The following is a 21854-nucleotide window of genomic DNA, read 5'->3' as shown; positions in this document are numbered from 1 at the left end:
AATTATTTAAAATTAAGTTTTAATTAAATACAATATTGCATTTTTTTCTTAATTCTAATTAAATACATTTGAATTTATAAAAATAAACTATCTCAAATGTGACATCCCACATCGTCTAGGGGAGTGGTCCTTAAATGTATATTCACATGCCTACCTAGCACAATGCTTTTTGGGAGCTCACTGGCTTCGAGTTCTGTAGGAACTCCGAAGTTAAGCGAGAAGCTGAGGCCAGAGCACTCCCATGATGGGTGATCCATTGAAAGTTGCTCGTGAGTTTCTAAAAACAAAACCGTGAGGGAATTGTAAGCTCAAAGCAGACAATATCATGTTACGGTGGTAGAGCGGGCCCAGGATGTGACATCAAAGCCCTTCTTGAATACACTTTAAAATTAATAGAGAATCACTTGAAATCCTGATTGAATACTCTTAAATCCATTACAAAATTTAAAATCGCTCAAAATCTAGACTGAATACATCTCTTAAATTAAATAATGTTTACGAATAAGAAAATACAACATTAATTAATATTTAAATAATAATTCAATCACTAACTTTTATACAATTTTTTTATAAAATTTAGCTTACATGTTTAATTTCTTTAATATTATCTTTCCGTTCTTTTTTTGTTTCGTGCGTGAATGACTTTTGATGTTTCCGAAGTGTCAAGGGTGAAAACGAGAAAAATAAATTTCGTGGTCAATAAACCTCTTTTTCTTGGTCAATACCTTCTTTTTGGCAAATTAAGAAAAATATCCCTTTGAAGAAACAAAAAACAAAGAAAGGGTTTCTGGCAGAAAGACATGGAGACGAGTTTCATCCGTCTTGTCTCCGTGTGTTTCCTACTCACCTCCTCCTTCACCTCTCCCCACTCTCTCCCCATCCCACCTCTTCTTGGAGTTCACCCACTCGGTCTCTCTCTCTCTCTCTCTCTCTCTCTCTCTCTCTCTCTCTCTCTATATATATATATATATATGAAAATAAATAAATATATATATATATATATATATATATATGAAATTTAAATAATTTCTTCTCTTTTGTGGATGCAGATGAAAGCTACTATGGTTCAGAGGTGATCAGCTGCAGGGATCACTCCAAATCCTTCACTAGAGACCGTCTCAATGATGATTTCTGTGACTGCCTTGACGGAACCGATGAGCCTGGTACTCACTCGCTCTAAACTCTCAATTATTAATAACCCCTCTTTGAATTTTTGTTTCTGCATTGGCCTCTTTAAACTTTTCCATTTATCTTCCTGTCCCTAATTTTGAATTGGGTCACTCATTTATTGGTGAACGCCCAAATAGAAAACACAGGCACATAAGGAGATTGCAATTTGCAGGGACTAACTTTTGTAACTCTACTGACAGGAATATTTGATCGGAAATGCCGGAAACTTGCAGTCACTTAGGAACTTTTAGGGTTCAAATAGGGTAGAAAATATGACAATGTGACCTATCTACAAAAAAAAAAAAAAAAATCGAAATGGGGTGGAAAGGAAAGACTAATTTTTCTGGTGTGTAAATAAAAAAGAAAGTATGATAATTGGAGTTGGAGTAAACTGTAACTACACCTTAATAATATTAGTTTCGGTTCTCATTTCCAAGTGTTTCTTCCTACTATAAAGTTTTGTTTTTATGCTATGCAGATAATCCCCCTGTTTGTGTCCCCAGTAGTCATTTAGGCTTCTTTTGAATTTTTCAGGGACTTCCGCTTGCCCTGCAGGAAAATTCTATTGTTTGAATAGAGGAAGTACTCCGCGCTTCCTATTTTCTTCTCGAGTTAATGATCATGTTTGTGGTAAGTATCATATTTATAGTTACTTCTTTGCTTGAATCGCATATTTACTTAAGGCTTTTGTTAATTAATTCTATGGAATACATGGTTCATGGAGCTTGCAGCTTAATTTTTTCAACGAGATGAATTGATGTTGTAACATCCTAGAGATAAATAAGGGAAAACGGGATATCACTTCCCTTGTAGAGGAAACTTGCTTTAAAGCAAAAAGGGAAAACTCAAAACAATTTAGCACCCTCCAGAGGTTAATGAAAAACTTAAAACATAACTTTAAAAAATGGGTAACTGTATTAGTAGGATACGGCGGGGCCTAAGTCGTAGTTTACATTTTTATTTAAGTTGTGTTCTTTGATATTATTCTTTAAACACTAGTCTCCTCTATGAGGAAGTGACATCTAGTTTTCCCTTATTTATCGCTGGGGTGTTACAGATGCCTTGCTTTGTGGTATTGCTATACTAAAAAAAATGTTTTCAGTTGCTCATTGTATTTGAATAATTGAATTCTATACGTTTTTCTCCAGCTGTTAGCTTGTATATATGAACACACTTGCACACTCGTTTTGCTGTAATATTTCTTTACATGGTTTAAATATATGACTGCATCCAGTGTTGAGGATGGGCTTTCAGTCTGAATTCCGAAGCTCTCTAACTTTTGGCATGATATAGTCCCATTATCTCTAAGCTCTGACATCAGAAAATCCATGGCACTTAATTCTAAGCTCCGGTCTGGTCTAATCATGTGTTTGCTTTCCATATATAGTTCCATTATGCATTTAGATTTATGATGTTTGTCTGTTGCCATCCACTATTTACATAGATTGTTGCGATGGAAGTGACGAGTATGATGGTAGTGTCAATTGTCCAAACACATGCATCATGGGCGGGAATATTGAGTACAAAACCATCCATAGCTTCTCAAGAGTAGGTGGTCTTGGGCAAATTGACAGAAAACAATCCAAAAGTGGAGTTAATTTGGACGACTTGATTCAGAAGCTTACAGGTAATCTCTTCTTTCTTACTTGTCTTAGTATAAGCTAAAAATTATGTGTGAACAAAAGTTGGGGCTTTTCGTGTTTCCAGGTTTGAAGATATTAATCATCATACAAGTAGTTCTCACTATTACTGTCGTGTTTTTCCGGATTCTCCGCCGTCGTACCAGATCTAAAAGAAGACGTTAGCCTTGATGGTAATTCACTTTTTCTATTTTCTACTTTGGATAATATGATTCGCGACTAATCTTGTTGTTATCTCCTCAATACCTTACAAACATGGAATCAATATTTTCTCAGGTCGTATTGCCATAAATTGCTGATTTTTAATGGGATACTCCAAATATGTTCGAGGATTTCAATACACGAACTTGGCTTGCCTTGGGAGGGTTTACTAAGAGCCCTATATTAAGAGAGTTTATGGAAGCTTCACACTTATCCAGTCGTTCTACGGCAAGAGTTGCACTGCACATCAAATTTTCGTCCGGCAGGTGCACACTAATGTATCTGAAACTTAAACATGCAGTAGATTATGCTGTAGGGGTTTCTGTCATTGCTCAGAGTTGCGTCTAGCTTGTAAAGTAGAAGTACTCCTTGTTCCATGTGTATTTGTAGGCGCAATCTTTTTGTTCTCTTGAAAATTTTTGACCGGACAAAACCTTCGCCTTAGGCAAACGAATTGTTTACATAATGTCGTGTGGATAAGTATATGAAATGCCCTGTAATGATTTACTTGTACATTGCAATAAGCAGGTGAAACCCCTGAACTGTAGTCTCAAACTCTCAGGAGGTTTGTGTAAGGTACATAGTGGAAATTATGAGAATGCGGAAAGAAATCAAAGAGTAAAAAGGTAAATTAAAAGGCATCCCATTTCATCCTGGTCGACTTGTATGCAGCTGAGATGCCAAGTCGGCGGGATTTCAAATCTATCTTCCTTTCGTGTCAACGTGACATCTTCTTATTGGACTGCCCTACATTTGACCGCGTGGCTCTCGTAGCAAAGATATTGTCGATGATACGGAGACATTGGCATAAAAAAAAGATGCATACATGAATAAATTGTGGTACTTTAATGCGTAAGCGGAAGCGAATTCTGATAAAGTACTACATATCAATGTCGTAGGCGAAAACTAAAACAAATAAGAATGCAAGAGATTTAACCTGGTTCCACACAAAATCTACGTCCACTAGTGAAGCACGACGATGAATTTCACTAAACAGACGATATTACAAAAGAGTGTTTAACTTTCACAACCCAAATGCTACAAACTACAAATCCTAAACCAAACGAGTAGAGAACTCAAAACAAATAAATGGACAAGATTCTCCTAAATTGTTCTCTAACTCAAAATGATTCTTACCAAATTCCCAAACGAATGAGCCATGAATTTGCCACACACTCATGACTCCAAATGGTGACCTCCACACAAAACCCAATTAGAGAAACTTCTCTAAACTAATGGTGAGGCACACAAAATAAACCAACCCCAAGGTCCTATTTATAGTGCATAGGACTTAGGTTACAATAAGAATCCTAAATCTAAGTGGAAGTAAATCCAAATCCAAATCCCAATCAAATAGGTAATTAACAAAATCTCTCCACCAAGCAAATAATTCAACCAAGAAGTCAAATCCAAGCACAAATAGGACACCAAATAAAATAGGTAACACAAAGCTAATTTCTGCATCATCCTAATTTTGAGCCGTAAATCCCAACATAAATGTTATGCTAAAACCAGTTCAATAAACTCAGAATCAAAACGTAAAACAGCATTATCTTCAAATCCTTTGGTGCAAACATTACTCCTTATTGAATGTCATCCCAAAGCCAAGCGGATATAAAGGGTCTGCAGCATGCATAGGCAGTAGTTCAACCCTTTTAAACCATGTCACCCGGAGTCTACCCTCGAAGTCAAAATCTCCAAAGATTGCATCTACAATTCCTTCTCCTTCAGTACCAGGGAGCCAAGCAGCAAGAAGAGCATCCATCATTTCCAAGAGCCAGGGCTCTAAAACTAAGGTTCTTCCGGAAATCAGAATTGCCAAAACGGGAATTCTGTCAGCAATCGAGCTTATGACATCCATTCCATTGAACGGGATCATAAGTTCCGAACTGTAAGCCCCTAATGCATACGGAGCTTCACCAACAACCACGATCGCAAAAGAGATATCTTGACGCGCTAAAGTGTGACGGATATTTCTCATAAATTATTTCTGTATCATCTCCAACTGCTTTCTTAATAGCTTCCAAGATGGTTGTCCCTAAACATGTACATGTGCTAATAAGTTAGGGCAATAAAGGCATTGAGGGTAGACCTGTAAACGGGTCGGGTTTATTGGGTTTGGGTCGGGTTCAACCCGACCCGTTAAGTTAACGGGTCATCCGAACCCAACCCGTTAAGCTAATGGGTCACCCGAACTCGATCCGTTAAGCTAACGGGTCACCCGTTTCACCCGTTAACACCCGTTAACAATTATTATTATTATTTTTTTTTCATAAAGTTTATTTTTTGTTATTAAGACTTTACTAAAATTACTAAAATATCCTCAACTAACGGGTGCTAACGGATGTTAACGGGTCCTAACGGGTCTAACGGGTTGACCCAAAGTGACCCGTTATTTAACGGGTTGTTAACGGGTTCACCCGTTAGCGACCCGACCCGTTAAGCATCCACCCAAATACAAATATTAACGGGTTGGGTCGGGTCGGGTTAACGGGTTGGGTCCAAAATGCCAGGCCTAATTGAGGAGATATAACAATGCTGATTTACAGGCTATCAATTTAAGCCTAATTAAGATTATAATATCCGTTAAAAGTAGCAATATATAGCCAGATTTCTTCAAGCACAAGAAAACACAACTTCTACGTAGGCTGTTGTAATGGTTATTGAAAAGTTGAAGAATTCTGGTTCGAAACTTGAGAATTTAAAGTTCTTAGAAAGGGAAATCGTAGTCTTGTTAAGTTATATTGATCACAATTAGTCTCTCAATTATAAAAAATTAATGGAAATAGCCACATGATTCCATACCAATAGTAATCGGGCCGCTGCTACCTTGTCTTGTAGCCGTCCATCCTCCACATTGATTTCCAAGATCATCGGCATGTGTTTCAGCAACAAGTATTCTGTTAGCATTTCTTTCTAATGGAAGAAAAGGTTTCATTGGGTCCTTTCCGTTCTTCAAAAGAACCAATGACTTGCGAACTGCTTCACGTGCTAGATCTCTGTGCAGCTGCTCCCAAGAATCATTGAAGTTAAAATTAATTCACTAGTACTAACTTGATTCAAACTGGTTTTGTCAGATGTTCACTGATCATGCACTTTCAAATGGTAACAGGCAAAGCTTGTGGAATGTGTTAGGTTTTGAACTTACACATATCTTGATAAGGATACCTAAATGTGGTTTAAATTGATTGTGTGGCCATATGAACAAACTATTTTCCTATTATTTAGGATTTGGGATCGTGATACAAATGAGGTTAGTCAGCCTCATTCGAACGTGTAAATTAATGGGTATTAACTGATCCCACGATAGCTGGGATCACGTTAGGAGTATACTCTATAAATACGAATGTCCCTGCTCATCAGACACACGTTCACTCGGTCACTAGACCATCACTAGTATTGGACATAAGGACTGTGTGAGTAGAAGACGTTCTGATTGTTTTCTCTTCGGTGCATTCATCTCATATATATATGATTATTCAATCACAATTGACCGACACTTATATGAATGTTGTGATCCAAGTTTGAGACTAAATTCTAATCTAACATTTGGTATCAGCGCCAGAGAGCGGGCTCGTACGTACTGTCACGTGATGGGTGGGTCCCCTTGTCCCTGCGCAATGATGGTGGGTCCCTTGGCCCTGCGTGGTTGCCGATGTGTGGATCTCTCATGTGTGACCCACAAATTAGGTCCCACGTGAGGGGGTGTGTCAAATCCCACATCGGTCATAGAAAAACAAAAGTAATAGTTTAAATATTTTAATCCCACTCTAGCTAATACCTAGGCATTTTGAGATAAAACAACAAACCTGATGGATTGTGCAGGTGGTAATTATCAAGTTGAGGATAATATCGGTGTTGTTAAAAGTGGGACTTCGGCCCATTTCTCTGATAATTTTACATGGTACCAGAGCCATATTAGTCTCATTTATGCGTAAAGCGGGAGCCTTGTGCACTGGGTACGACCTTTATTCCAATTTATATCAATACATCACCGTGCATCACCTGTCTCAAACTACATCAAAATGGATAAAGGAAAGATCTCGGAAAGACTCTGTGATTGCACGAAATTGTGATTCATCCATGATAACGTGCATATATTTCCTTTGAAAGAAGGGAATATTTTGAGTGGTTCGATTTGTGAATTTGAACATAGTATTTGGTGGAATGTTGAACAAATTCGATTCTTTTAATTACTATTGTCGTTGATTATATTTTGATCTTGGGCAATATAATTCTTCAACTAATGTGTGTGAGTTTTCTCTCCTTTTCTGGGATGGATTGCTGTGTTTCTGTGGTTGATGGATTGAATTTGGGTTTTGGATCTTGTGAATTCGAGTTTCAAATTCCCAAAGCTTCTATTGCCTTCTTCCCTAGAAAGCCAGCAGAGCTTCGTAGAGAGGAGGCACGCGTTTCCTGGGATGGAGTTGGTCGTCCGAAAATTTCATTCAATCAGTTGAATGCCAATTAAATATGGCCTGGGACATTTTCGTTCAAAGTGGTTAGTTGAACACAGGCCATTGATTGAAGGGCGTCACTGTTTTGAACTGGGCAGGTATTTCTCGACTGTTTCACACCTCCATTTGTGTATGCAATCATGTACTGCTGCAAGATGGATGGAGCAATGGAATATCTAATCTTTCTGTGTTTCTACTATATGCTTGCAATGCACGCTTATATATATATATATATATATATAGGGTAAATTACACAGTAGTCCCTTTAGTTTTGAGGTCTATTACAATCTCATACAACATCTTTAAAACATTTCACTTTCATACCTCAAGTACTATTTTATTTCAATATAATACATCCGTTAGATTTTTCATCAATTAATATGTTAAATGCTGACGTGGCTGACAAATGTATGCCACGTGGCAAAAATAATAATTTTTTAATTTTTTTAAAAAAAAACCTAAATCTTCTAAATAAATTATAAAACTAAAAAAAAAAAAAATCGAAAACCAAAGCCCACTTCGTCTTCCCTCCCTCCCTCCTCCCCCCCCCCTAAAAAAAACCCAACCTGCAACCTGCAACCCAAAAGAAGAAGAGGAGGAAAAAAAATAAAAAATCATCTTCATCTTCCCTGTGGCACCCATCGCGCACCCACCCCCTGCACCCACCCTCTTCCCTCCTCTACACACCCCACTGCACCCATCTTATTCCCCATCTTCATCTTCTCCGCAACCCAGAAAAAAAAAACGTCAGAGACACCTCCCTGCAATCCCTACCCCTGCAAACCAAAACCCAAAAACTTTCCCACCTTTCCCCCCACCCCCCACCACGTGACCTACCTCAGCCATTATCCCCCAACCCCCCCCCCCCCCCCGACCCCAACGAACTCGACCCACCACCACCCTAGCCCAACCAGAAAAAAATTCACTCCCTTCTTCCCACCCTAAATCCACCACCATGAACCTGAACTCTTCGACCTCGTGCACTGGAAGCTCGCCCACGCAAATGGCTACCCCCAAGGCTGCATCTTTTGAACCCCCTTCATCTCGATCTGGTCACAGCCTCCGACCCACCGCTCCTAATTGACTGGAGCTCGCAGGCCCTGCTCCGAATCGACTGTGTTCCCGACTGGCTTGGGTTTAATTGGCATTTCTGAATTTTTTGTAAAGATGTGAAATTGGTGTTGCTTTTGTTTTGTTTGATGGATTTGGATAAACAAAGCAGGGGGTTTGAGGAGGAAGACGGCGGCGGCGGGACACGGGTGAACTGGAGAAGAAGGGTGAGGGTGACGGTTTGTAAGGGATGGGAGGTGTGGGTCTGGGGAGAGAGAGAAGGGATGGGAGGGTGAAGAGGGAGGAGATGGAGAAGTGGATCGGGGGTTTTTTGGGTTTGTATGGTTTTTGAATTTTTTTTTAAGTTTTATAATTTATTTAGAAGATTTAGTTTTTTTTTTTTAAATTAAAAAAATTATTTTTTTTGCCATGTGGCACACATTTGGTAGCCACGTGGTACAAATGTGGCAGTCACGTCAGCATTTAACAGATTAATGGATGAAAAATGTAACGGAGGTATTATTTTGAAATAAAATAGAACGTGAGGTATGAAAGTGAAATGTTTTAAAGATGTTGTATGTGGTTGTAATAGACTTTAAACCTGATAGGCTACCATGTAATTTACCCATATATATGTATGTATGTATGTATGTATGTATGTATGTATGTATGTATGTATGTATGTATGTATGTATGTATGTATGTAACCTTGTTCCCTAATTGTTTGTAATCCTTGATTATGAGCTAACCTTAATAAAGTTCCAACATTATGTACCAAGTAGGCAGCTATGCATGGTCCATCAGTTGGTGCTGTTGAGAATGGCATCATTTGATGATAACCCACTTTAAGATAGCCATGTAAAGGGAGTGTGGATTAGCTCATACAATTATCTTTGTTATGGATGAGTTTGACTTGTTTTCTCTGGGAAAAACAGAGATTGCTTTATAGTTTACTTGATGCAATGCGGTTAGTTATATCTCAAGCTTTTGTCATTGGTGTGAGCACTAATTCTGATGAGGGAGGTTTATCGGAATTGAAGGCTAATGCTTGAGCTTCTCCGTACTTATCATTGCTTATTCATGGATGGAACAAAAGAAAGCATTCAGTGGCAAGACATTATACAAATGAATGAGGTTTGTAGTAATTATGGCAAGACATTATACAAATCAATGAGGTTTGTAGTAATTATGTGATAATTAAATATTGGTTCTTATGTAATGCGTTGGTCAAGTGGTTATGTTTATAAGGAGGTGATGAACATATGAATTTTAAAGGCATGTGGAATTCATTCAAGGCTAATTTATGGCATATATTGGAGATGTTTCCTTAGGAAGAAAATAATTTTTTGATACATTTTTTGAAATAATATATTAACAAGTGTTTGCCCAAGTGGGAGAATTAGTGAAAGAAAATTGAGCTTCACACTCATTAACTTATTTGCAATAAGTGTATAAGTTCTAAAAACTTAATGGGAGTTGTTCTTGGGTTATTCTAATCATATTGTTAAGAAGGTTTTGGGCATTAAGTTATCAAAGGGTTATTCTATCTTAATCTATTATGATGGTTGTACGGTAAAGAATTAAGGCGGTTTAGGTCTCTTGTTCAAAAGTGTGACATAAATATGCATGATTAAATGAACTTGTTTTCACGACTGATTGAGTTTTGAGGCAATTTTGAGTTAAAGACTGCTTAATTGGTTTTGACCAATGATTATTTTATGATCGGTAGGGTTTGGGGTTTACCTCACTGATGTTTATTGGCTTCTTCAGATGGTTGCAATCATAGCTATAAAGTATTTTGCGATAATATTTTGTTCACTGACCTTTACTTCTTCAGGAAAAATCTTTTGAACGAGATTTGTAGTGCAAACTTGTGTACATATGTTTTTCACCAAAGTGAAAAGACTTCAGGAACTGGATTATGTAAATTATGGTTTTAAAACTTGTAACATGTCAATATTCTTTTCCAAAGAGAGAAATACATAAATGGTTTGAGATTTTATAGGGTATAACATTTTCAAGAGAATTAAGTTGACCGCTTTCTTGTCCAAAGACTTGAAATCTTGTCTGTTTTCTTAATCTTTTACATGACTGTTATACATTAAGGTTACATAATCTATTTTCAAAATGATGGTTGTTTATGTTTCTTACACAAAGGTGTAACATAAACATGTATGAATGATGGACGTGAAATATTTGTCCATAAAAGAAAAGGTGAAGGCAGGAGTATCCTCTCACGAAGCCCTTGGCTGTTGGAGTGTTCAAAGATCATGTCATGAATATGGGAGTCATTGACTTATTTGATTCAGCTGCTATGTGGTAGTAAAGGTTGTTCCTTTCATCTCAATTTTCCATGTGTTTTGAATAAGCATGGACTAATGTACGCGTATATTTATATTATCATGGCAATTGATGAGAATTGATTGTTTCAGTTATTGTATGTGAATACAAATACATATACGTGTGTGTGTTGAAATAATGAAACTGAGAGCAGACCAAGGATTAACAAACTGAATTATTTAAGCTTTTCATTGGAGCCAAATGAAGGCTTTTCAATGATGTTTGGTTTGATCAGTGGGAGTGTATAGGATGGACATTTTAATATGTTTGTCTGCTCCATTAATATCATGCATGAATAGTTTTGGAGGATGTGATCTCAGAGTGTTAGTACAATTTATGAAGTACAAATTTTCTGGGGTTCAAATCTTTGAAATTATTCATGGCGCATGAGTTGTTATATGGTTGATTTGACTCATGTGATCACAAGGGATTGGTTTAATACATTGCACAAGGAACATGATAAGTGAAAGTTTAAAGTGGGAAAATGTTAGGTTTTGAACTTACACATATCATGATAAGGATACTAAATGTGGTTTAAACTAGGAGTCGTGGCCATATGAAAAAACTGCTTTCCTTTTATTTAGGATTAAGGGAACGTGATACAAATGAGGTTAGTCAGCCTCATTCGAACGTGTAAATTAATGGGTATTAACTGATCCCATGATAGCTGGGATCATGTTAGGAATATACTCTATAAGTACGAATGTCCCTGCTCACCACACACACGTTCACTCGATCACTAGACTATCACTAGTATTGGACATAAGGACTGTGTGAGTAGAACACGTTTTGATAGTTTTCTCTTCCGTGCATTCATCTCATACTTCATGGCTTCCTCAGGTACGTGTATATGTATATGATTATTCAATCATAATTGACTAACACTTATATGAATGCTGTGATCCAAGTCTGAGACTAAATTCTAATCTAACAGAATGTTCAACGAGAAGATTGTAAGACGTACTGAGCTCAGAAGATTACCATGCAATCAACTACGTCCTGCAAAGTTTAAACTTCACTCTCAGTATTCTTGCAATAGCATCATCTATCCTAGACATTGGTATCTCCCTGGATTCCACAAGATATATTAATTCCTCGATGAATTTTTCATATCTGAAATGCACCATGACCTGCACGCATACCTACCCAATCAGACAATGTAAAGATCAAGGAAAGTGAATAATTGTTTTGGCCAATAAGCTTGGAGTGTTTATACCATGTCTATTCCTGCGTTAATGGTTAAGGAAATGCATAAACGATAGTCTGAACCTTCAGGTTCGCAAAGTTGGTCAATTCCTTCCCAGTCAGAAATCAAAATTACCTGCAGCAACAGTAGATGTGTTGAATTATAAGTCTCTAGCTGATTAAGTATTAGAAATAAGATGAGTTTTAATGTGTGTATTCACTTGAGCATATCTGCCAAGTGTAAGGTTAAATGATGTAAGGCCATGAGTGCCATGTGGTATTTGATCCATGTAATTAGGTGATGAGTGACTAAGATTAAAAGTAGTGTTTTGTGTGGTCCTAAAGCTAAGGCCATCAGTTAAAATGTAAAGCAGTGTTAGTGCGCATTTTTTCTGTGCAGTACAAATATTCCTCTGCAATACTTTTGTAGAGAGAGAAAGAAGAAAAAAAAAAAAACTTTTCAGTTCAACTTCTATCTTTGCTTTGCTTCTGTTCAGCATTCTGAAAATAAAACCATCAGAGTCAAGATACACTAACATGGCCTCAGAGCCTTGTTTCGATTAGATCTGGGCGTGTTTCTGTGAGCTCAAACATCACCGTTTCTGGACTCGGTGAAGTTTGCCGGAGCTTATCTGTGATCTAAGAACTACGTGTTTCTGGATTCACACAAGCTCACGATGGCTGGATCTGGGAGTGCTGAAGTGAGGACCCCGATCTTCTCCGGTGAGAACTACGAGTTCTGGAGAATCAAAATGGTTACCATTTTCAAGTCATATGGACTGTGGAATCTGGTGGAAAAAGGGATTTCGGTTTCTGATTCGAAGAAGAAGAAAGCTAAGACTGATGAAGATACAGAAGTTGATGCTGACGATGATGAGAAAATGGCTGCAACCTTCATGAAAGATGCAAAAGCACTCGGAATCATTCAAAACGCAGTCTCTGATCAGATTTTCCCTCGAATCGCAAACGCAGACTCAGCAAAAATGGCATGGGATCTGTTATATGGCGAATATCACGGTGGGGATCAGGTAAGATATGTGAAACTCCAGAATCTTAGAAGAGAATTTGAATACACTAGAATGCGTGATGATGAATCCTTGACTGGGTATCTTACTCGGTTAAATGATCTGATTAATCAAATGAAAACGTTTGGTGAAACTATGTCAAATGAGAGATTAGTACAGAAGGTATTAATCAGTCTCACTAAGATATATGATCCTATATGCTTAGTGATAGAAAATACCAAATGTTTAGAATCTGTTGAACTGCAAGAGGTACTAGCTATATTGAAGAGTCAAGAGCAGAGGTTTGATTTGCATTCCTCAGATGCAACTGAGAGAGCATTTTCTTCTCTTACTGTTAGTTCAAAAGGGCAGAATCGAAGTTATGCTCAGTCTAGTATTTTTAAACCACAGAGAAATTGGAATCAAAAGGGTAAGAAATGGGATTCAAAATCAAAGTTTCAGCAAAGATCATACACAAATGTTGCACAGAATAGTACTTCCTCACAGGGTATGGGTCAAGAGAGTGTAAAACCTCAATGTAAGGTGTGTTCAAAGTTTCATTATGGTGAATGTAGATATAAGGGGAAATCCAAGTGCCATAACTGTGATAGATTTGGTCATTGGGCCAGAGAGTGTACTGTTGGAAAGTCTGTTCAAAAGGCAAACTGTGCAAGTAAAATGGAAGTAACAGGAAACTTATTCTATGCAAATTGTGCAGTTGCTGAGACTAAGGTTAATGGAGATTGGTACATAGATAGTGGCTGCAGTAATCATATGACAGGAAATGTTGATCTTCTTGTTGATGTGAATACAAATGTTGCAGGGAAAGTTCAAATGCCAACATGAGGGTTAGTTAATGTGGCAGGAATGGGATCACTGGAAATTGAGACTAACAGAGGAAGAAAATACATTCGAGAAGTCATGTACCTACCTGGTTTGAAAGAGAATCTATTAAGTGTAGGACAAATGGATGAGCACGGATATTATCTTATGTTTGGTGGACATATGTGTACTGTTTTTGATGGTCCTTCTCTGAAATGTCAAATTATCCGTGTAAAAATGAAAGAAAACAGGTGCTATCCTCTATCTCTAAGGCCTGAGAAGCAACTTGTGTTGAAGACCAGTTTTGCTCATTGTTCTCTGACTTGGCACAGAAGATTAGGCCACCTACACTTTGGTGGAATCAAGAAATTGAAGGATAATGACATGGTTCATGGATTACCATATCTAGATGAGTATGACAAAGTGTGTGAAGGCTGTCAATATGGTAAGCAACACAGAGAAAGGTTTCCTAGTGGTCAAGCACAAAGGGCTGGTGCTCTACTTGAATTGGTTCATGTAGATCTGTGTGGACCGATGAGAATTGAGTCTACTGGAGGAAACAAGAACTTCATGTTGCTTGTAGATGATGCAACCAGGATGACATGGGTGTATTTTCTTAGATTTAAATCTGAAGCTTTTACTTGTTTTCAGAAATTCAAGGCTATGACTGAGTTGCAAAGTGGAATGAAGGTAAAATGTGTAAGGAGTGATAGAGGAGGGGAGTTCCTATCAAATGAATTCAAGCAATACTGTGACACAGAGGGAATCCAAAGGCAACTGTCTCTCTCTTACACTCCACAGCAAAATGGAGTGGTTGAAAGAAAAAACAGAACTGTGATCGAAATGGCCAAGTCTATGCTTCATGACAAAGGAATGCCTTACTGTATGTGGGCAGAAGCTGTGCATACTGCTGTTTATCTGTTAAACAGATGCCCTACCAAATCACTGGATAGTATAACACCTTTTGAAGCTTACAGCAAAAGGAAACCAGGCATTGCTCATTTGAAGGTTTTTGGATCAGTTTGTTATGTCCATACTCCATCCGAGTTAAGACACAAGCTAGAACCCAAGAGTATAAAAGGAGTTTTTGTTGGATATGCAAAGTGTGAGAAAGGGTATAGAGTATTTGATCCAATCTCTAAGAGACTGATTCTGTCAAGAGATGTTGTGTTCGATGAAAACTCAGCTTGGGAATGGGAAAGAAGCACAGAAAGATATAGGTCACTGCCTACTTATGAGTTTGACTCTGTTGATACACAAAGAAGTGAAAATGCAGAAAATGGCCCTCAAGTTCCAAGTGATTTATCATCTGGCATATTGGAAGAATCTGCAAGTGGTATTGATGATACACAGATAAATTTTCAGTCAAGTGCAGGTGTGAATGACACTCAGTTTTTTGATCATACTCCATTAAAATGGAGAAAGCTGGATGATGTTCTTGCTCAGTGTAATCTGTGTATTATAGAACCAGAGAAATATGAAGATGCAGCTAAGGATGAATCTTGGATGAATGCTATGAAGGATGAGCTCTCCATGATTGAAAAAAATGAAACCTGGAAGTTAGTAGACAGGCCAAGTAACAAGCCTGTAATTGGAGTAAAATGGGTGTTTAAAACCAAGCTCAACCTGGATGGAACTGTGCAAAAGAACAAGGCAAGGCTTGTTGCAAAGGGATATGCACAGAAACCAGGAATAGACTACAATGAGACCTTTGCTCCTGTTGCTCGATTAGATACAATCAGAACCCTTATAGCATTGGCTGCACAAAAGAGTTGGAAACTCTATCAACTTGATGTCAAATCGGCTTTTCTAAATGGTGTTCTAGAGGAAGAGGTTTATGTGGAGCAGCCTGATGGTTTTGTAGCTAAAGGGGAGGAAGACAGGGTGTATAGACTTCACAAAGCCTTGTATGGTTTAAAGCAGGCACCACGGGCCTGGTATGGAGAGATTAATACATACTTCTTACAATGTGGTTTCACAAGAAGTTTAAGTGAACCAACACTATACATCAAGGCAGAAGAGAAAGACATTTTGATTGTGTCGATCTATGTGGATGACATAATCTATACTGGGAGCAACAAACAAATGCTTGAAGAATTCAAGGAAGACATGACACGAAAGTATGAGATGACTGATTTGGGTCTTCTCCATCATTTCCTTGGAATGGGAATAATTCAATCAACTTCAAGCATTTTCATTCACCAAAAGAAATATGCAAGCTCTTTGTTAGACAAATTTGGTCTAAAAGAGTGCAAACCTGTGCTTACTCCATTGGTTGCAACTGAGAAGTTAACCACGGATGATGGAAGTGGTGCAGCAAGTGAAGAGTTATACAGAAGCATGGTGGGAAGCCTCTTATATCTCACTGCAACCAGGCCTGATATTATGTATGCATCCAGTCTGTTAGCCAGATTTATGCACTGTCCTACCAGTAAGCATGTTGGAACTGCTAAAAGAGTCCTAAGATACATCAAGGGTACACTTGATTATGGTCTGGAATATGTGAAGGGTAAGAACTCAATGTTAATTGGGTTCTGTGACAGTGATTGGAGTGGATCAATTGAGGACAGTAAAAGTACTTCTGGTTATGCTTTCTCTTTTGGCAGTGGAGTATTCTCTTGGGCATCTGTGAAGCAAAATTGTGTTGCTCTTTCCACTGCAGAAGCAGAGTACATCAGTGCTTCAGAAGCAACTACTCAAGCCATTTGGTTGAGATTTGTTCTTGAAGACTTTGGAGAATTTCAAACCGAAGCCACTCCAGTGCACTGTGACAACACCTCAGCAATTGCAATCACCAAGAACTCTGTGTTCCATCAAAAGACCAAACACATTAACAGAAGATACCATTTCATCAAGGATGCACTGAAGGATGGCATCATTGATCTGGTGTACTGTCCAACTAATGAGCAACTTGCTGATATCTTCACAAAACCTCTGCCTAAAGATCGGTTTAATTATCTCAGGAGCATGCTAGGAGTGAAATCAGCTCAAGACTTAAAGGGGAGTGTTGAATTATAAGTCTCTAGCTGATTAAGTATTAGAAATAAGATGAGTTTTAATGTGTGTATTCACTTGAGCATATCTGCCAAGTGTAAGGTTAAATGATGTAAGGCCATGAGTGCCATGTGGTATTTAATCCATGTAATTAGGTGATGAGTGACTAAGATTAAAAGTAGTGTTTTGTGTGGTCCTAAAGCTAAGGCCATCAGTTAAAATGTAAAGCAGTGTTAGTGCGCATTTTTTCTGTGCAGTACAAATATTCCTCTGCAATACTTTTGCAGAGAGAGAAAGAAGAAAAAAAAAAAAACTTTTCGGTTCAACTTCTATCTTTGCTTTGCTTCTGTTCAGCATTCTGAAAATAAAACCAGTAGAGTCAAGATACACTAACAAGATGCCGATGTTTACATTTAATAACGGTCCAATTAAACTTTGAGATGAGAAATTATGCAAATTATATGGTTTCCTCACCTTAAAACCTAGCTTATCTTTCAAGATTTCTGTAAGGAGAAAACGGTGACCATGTACTCTATCTCCATTCCAGCTGTTATAGGAAGCCATAATAGCAGTACAAACTCCTTGAGAAATATAGTCCAGATAAGGTTTCATATGAATCCTCTCTAAATCCTCGTAAGATAATACAGCATTCCCCTCATTGATTAGCAGTACAAACTCCTTGAGAAATACAGTCCAGATAAGGTTTCATATGAATCCTCTCTAAATCGTCGTAAGATAATAGAGCATCCCCCTCATTCCCCTCTTCCACAACATAATGCATGGCACATGCAATAGTGTTGTTGCTGAAATATAAAACGAATTAGGAGAAAATTAAAAATATTTAAGATTATGGTAGGCATAAGAGTGAGTGTCAGAGTGAAGAAATGACCTCAAACATGTCAACGTTCTTTTTCCAAATTCTTTGGAACAGAGAAAACGTACAAGTGTGTAACTGTTGGAATGCATGCAAGTCATATCTTTTGTTAAAATGCATGCATGAAATAAACATGTTGGATGACTAGTGAAGTTAGGCTAGTCAACATTCTTTGTGTAAATTAGGCAAGTTAGGCAAGTTAGGAAATTAGGCAAGTTAGGCAAGTTAGGCTTATGTTCTCTTTCTTTTCCTATATAATGTTTCATCTTGTAATTGTTTTGATATGAAATACACATAAAATTTCTATATGGTATCAGAGCAGGAACTCGAAATTCCTGGCTCTGTTGATCGTTTCCGCTAAGTTTCTTTTACTCTAAGCCAAGATGGTTGGAGAACATTATGAAGCTGAGAGCTCGATGGATGCTTTAGCTCTACCTAACGTTGTTCAAGTTTGTGGCACGAAGCCAGCCATTATTCTTTGTTTGCGGCACGAAGCCATTTCAAGTTTGTTTGTTTGCGGCACGAAGCCATTACTGTTAGTTTGCGGCACGAAGCCATTTCAAGTGGGAATTTGGTAACATGGCGCAGCAAGAAGCAAAGCGTTATTTTTACTAAACCTCTTCCTACGATTCAGTTCATGCGCCTTCTGTCCAAGCTTGGCTCAAGGAATCCCCTCGATCCAGCTTGAGGGGGAGTGTTGGAATGCATGCAAGTCATATCTTTTGTTAAAATGCATGCATGAAATAAACATGTTGGATGACTAGTGAAGTTAGGCTAGTCAACATTCTTTGTGTAAATTAGGCAAGTTAGGCAAGTTAGGAAATTAGGCAAGTTAGGCAAGTTAGGCAAGTTAGGCTTATGTTCTCTTTCTTTTCCTATATAATGTTTCATCTTGTAATTGTTTTGATATGAAATACACATAAAAAATTCTACATAATTATAATTGCTCTGATACCATGTAGAATTTTTGATGTGTATTTCATATCAAAACAATTACAAGATGAAACATTATATAGGAAAAGAAAGAGAACATAAGCCTAACTTGCCTAACTTGCCTAATTTGCCTAATTTCCTAACTTGCCTAACCTAATTTACACAAAGAATGTTGACTAGCCTAACTTCACTAGTCATCCAACATGTTTATTTCATGCATGCATTTTAACAAAAGATATGACTTGCATGCATTCCAACAGTAACTTATCAAACTGAGATAAATGCAAAATGTTCCATGAAAAAGAAGCATGAATAATAAAATATCGACTGATATAACTCCTCTCTCCCTTCCCGCTATAAAAGGGTAGCCCTCTGGATGTCCTTGGGGAGGCTGCCCCGTTAAGCCTGAAACGATAGATGTCATCTTGCATACAATTTCAGTGTCTTCACTGTAACTCTCGTAGCAATTTCCCCATCTCGGATCTTTGCATACCTGTCAAAACTCTCGGAATCCATTCAACTGAATTTCTTCACAAACCCATCCAGTTCATGCCTCATTATCATGTCTAATATATCTTAAAATGAGCGATTTCAAAATTCATATATATTTGAAAATTAAAATCCAAATTCTAAGATCCAAACAGAGCCTGGGTAAGTACTTATATATTGCAAATTGACACTAAATTCCCAATCTGATAAACTGCATTCTGAATATAAAACAGATAAACGTAATTAGTACGGAATCTATAATGACTTACAGCCACACAGGGAGCGATAATATACTGAAAACCACAAGCCCTGGCTTCAAGAGCAGTTGCCACACCAATCCTTCGAACCAAATCCGCATCTCTATAACACAATTCAAAAGTTAAACTAGAGGAAATGAAGGAGGACTACCGAAGACTCATCCCTTTCATTTTGGTTTAACCAAAATATGATTATGAGTCTACAATTCAGTAATTTAAACCAAACTATAATCCATTTGTTACAATATAGCTAGGTCAGGGGAGCGAGGTGTTTATAGAGTTGACAAATTAAACTCGGGTTATACCATGGGTGGTTCAGTAACACCACGTAACAATATTACAACATTGAGGAAAATTTAAAACAAAAATGAAAGACAAACTAATTACCTGGTGGCGCCAAGACCAACGTTGTGAGGGAATATAGTAGCACCATAAACATTACCGTTGCCATGAACCGCATCAGTCGCATATATGAGAGGAATCCCAAGCCTCGACGTTAGCGCTGACCTCTGAAGCCCATCCACCATGTCCGCCCATTCTGACGGCGAAGCCTTTTCACAGGGCACGTTGCCTGGAGCACTGAATGTACTCCCTGCCAACCCCATAATATAAATAGCCCTCCATCAATTACTATATATATATATATATTTGTACACCTATGAAGTGGTCTCTAACTGCAGCGGAAGTGGCGACCTGGCGCTCGATTAGGGTCATCTGGCCAACCTTGCCTTTCAAAGTCATACGAGACAGGAGTTGTTTGACGCGAGCTTCAACGTCACTACTACAAAAGGTCCCTATAGTGTCAGTTGTTGCGTCGGTTTAATATAATATAGTGGCGCACAAGAGAGTTGCGACACCCACTGAATATGACGTCGGTTTTAGAAAGCCTGCGTCGCTTTTAAACGACGTAAACATTTAATGTCGCTTATAACCGACACACATTTTAATAATTTTAAATACTGGCGTCGCTTTAAATAAAACAGTGTCGCTTTTAAGCGACATAAAGTATGGGTGTCGCATATAGAAGCGACACTAATTGATTTTTTTATATATTTTAAATCCTACGTCGTTTCTGAGCGACATATATTTTATTTTTTTAAATATTTTGAAACCCAGTGTCGGTTGTAAGCGACAGACTGATGGTCTTTATATACCCTCCCCCGTGTTTTCTTCGTTTTCTCTTGCATTTATCTCATTCTCACGGTTTACAAAACTTCTGTTGTTCTCTCTCTTACCTTCCGAGTTCTTCCAAGTTCATTCTTCACAAAGGTAAGTTTTTCTTGCTTGTAGTATTTTTATTTTCTCCTCTTATGTTTAATGTTTTGATACAATTTATTGTTGTAGGGAATTTATTTGAGCTGGTTGAGTATATAAAGAATTGATCGACGACGGAATTCTTCTATAATTCAGGTTTCTATCACTAAATTCTTTAATTTTTAAATTGTATAATACACAAGTTTATTTATTTAAAAATTGTAATTTAAGTAGTTAGATAAATTTCTATTATTTTTGTTAAATTAATTCATATTTAGGCGAATTAATTAATTTTGTCACTTGAATTTTTATGGGAAAATGGAATGAATATTATTTATAAGCATTTATGTTAAATTAACAACATTAAATATAACATAAACTTATAATATTGAGTAATTTAAGAATATATTATGTTAAATTAATTTTTTTTGCACTCTAATTGTTATTTTAATTTGTTCTAATTTTGATAATTTTTTGTTGTTATTTACTAGAATGGATTAGATGAGAATAATTTGAATTGTTATGAGAAAATGGAATGAATATTATTTATAAGCATTTATGTTAAATTAACAATATTAAATATAACATAAACTTATAATATTGAGTAATGTAAGAATATATTATGTTAAATTAATTTTGTTTGCACTCTAATTGTTATTTTAATTTGTTGTTATTTTGATAATTTTTTGTTGTTATTTACTAGAATGGATTAGATGAGAATAATTTGAATTGTTATGAGAAAATGGAATGAATAATAATTATAAGCATTTATGTTAAATTAACAATCTTAAATATAACATAAAATTATAATATTTAGTTATATAAGAATATATTATATTAAATTATTTTTTTTTTTTTTTGCAATTTGAATTGTTATGAGAAAATGGAATGAATAATATTTATAAGCATTTATGTTAAATTAACAATATTAAATATAACATAAACTTATAATATTTAGTAATATAAGAATATATTATGTTAAAGAATTTTTTTTTGCAATTTGAATATTTATGAGAAAATGGAATGAATAATATTTATAAGCATTTATGTTAAATTAACAATATTAAATATAACATAAACTTATAATATTTAGTAATATAAAAATATATTATGTTAAATTAATTTTTTTTTGCAATTTGAATGGTTATGAGAAAATGAAATGAATAATATTTATAAGCATTTAT

General features: G+C 36.8%; 1 protein-coding gene and 1 pseudogene across 2 annotated transcripts; one reads left to right on the top strand and one right to left on the bottom strand.

Moving 5' to 3' along the window:
* Positions 1-734: 734 nt before the first annotated feature.
* LOC126587256 (glucosidase 2 subunit beta) lies at positions 735-3524 on the top strand. 2 transcript variants are annotated; one of them, XM_050252298.1, is made up of 6 exons: positions 737-909; positions 1050-1163; positions 1705-1800; positions 2615-2797; positions 2878-2983; positions 3087-3524. In XM_050252298.1, exons 1-5 carry the CDS (start codon positions 801-803, stop codon positions 2973-2975), a joined length of 600 nt encoding a protein of 199 aa, XP_050108255.1. In that variant the 5' UTR covers positions 737-800; the 3' UTR covers positions 2976-2983; positions 3087-3524. The 2 variants fall into 2 exon arrangements, with proteins under 2 accessions (XP_050108262.1, XP_050108255.1); XM_050252305.1 differs by lacking the exon at positions 2878-2983 and having other exon boundaries at positions 735-909.
* A 428-nt stretch (positions 3525-3952) lies between these two features.
* Positions 3953-20674, bottom strand: LOC126602895 (uncharacterized; annotated as a pseudogene).
* Between the last annotated feature and the right edge of the window lie 1180 nt (positions 20675-21854).

This window comes from Malus sylvestris, chromosome 2 (genome assembly GCF_916048215.2).
Source record: "Malus sylvestris chromosome 2, drMalSylv7.2, whole genome shotgun sequence".
Taxonomy (NCBI): Eukaryota; Viridiplantae; Streptophyta; class Magnoliopsida; order Rosales; family Rosaceae; genus Malus; species Malus sylvestris.
The sequence above is the reverse complement of the archived record's forward strand: the minus strand, read 5'-3'. Positions and strand labels throughout refer to the sequence as shown.

Excerpts from the sequence above, each read along its gene's own strand:
- LOC126587256 (XM_050252298.1), top strand. The coding sequence starts at position 801 with ATGGAGACGAGTTTCATCCGTCTTGTCTCCGTGTGTTTCCTACTCACC. Across the intron at positions 1,164-1,704 it reads TGACGGAACCGATGAGCCTG|GGACTTCCGCTTGCCCTGCA; the intron begins GTACTCACTCGC and ends TGAATTTTTCAG. Across the intron at positions 2,798-2,877 it reads CTTGATTCAGAAGCTTACAG|GTTTGAAGATATTAATCATC; the intron begins GTAATCTCTTCT and ends TCGTGTTTCCAG.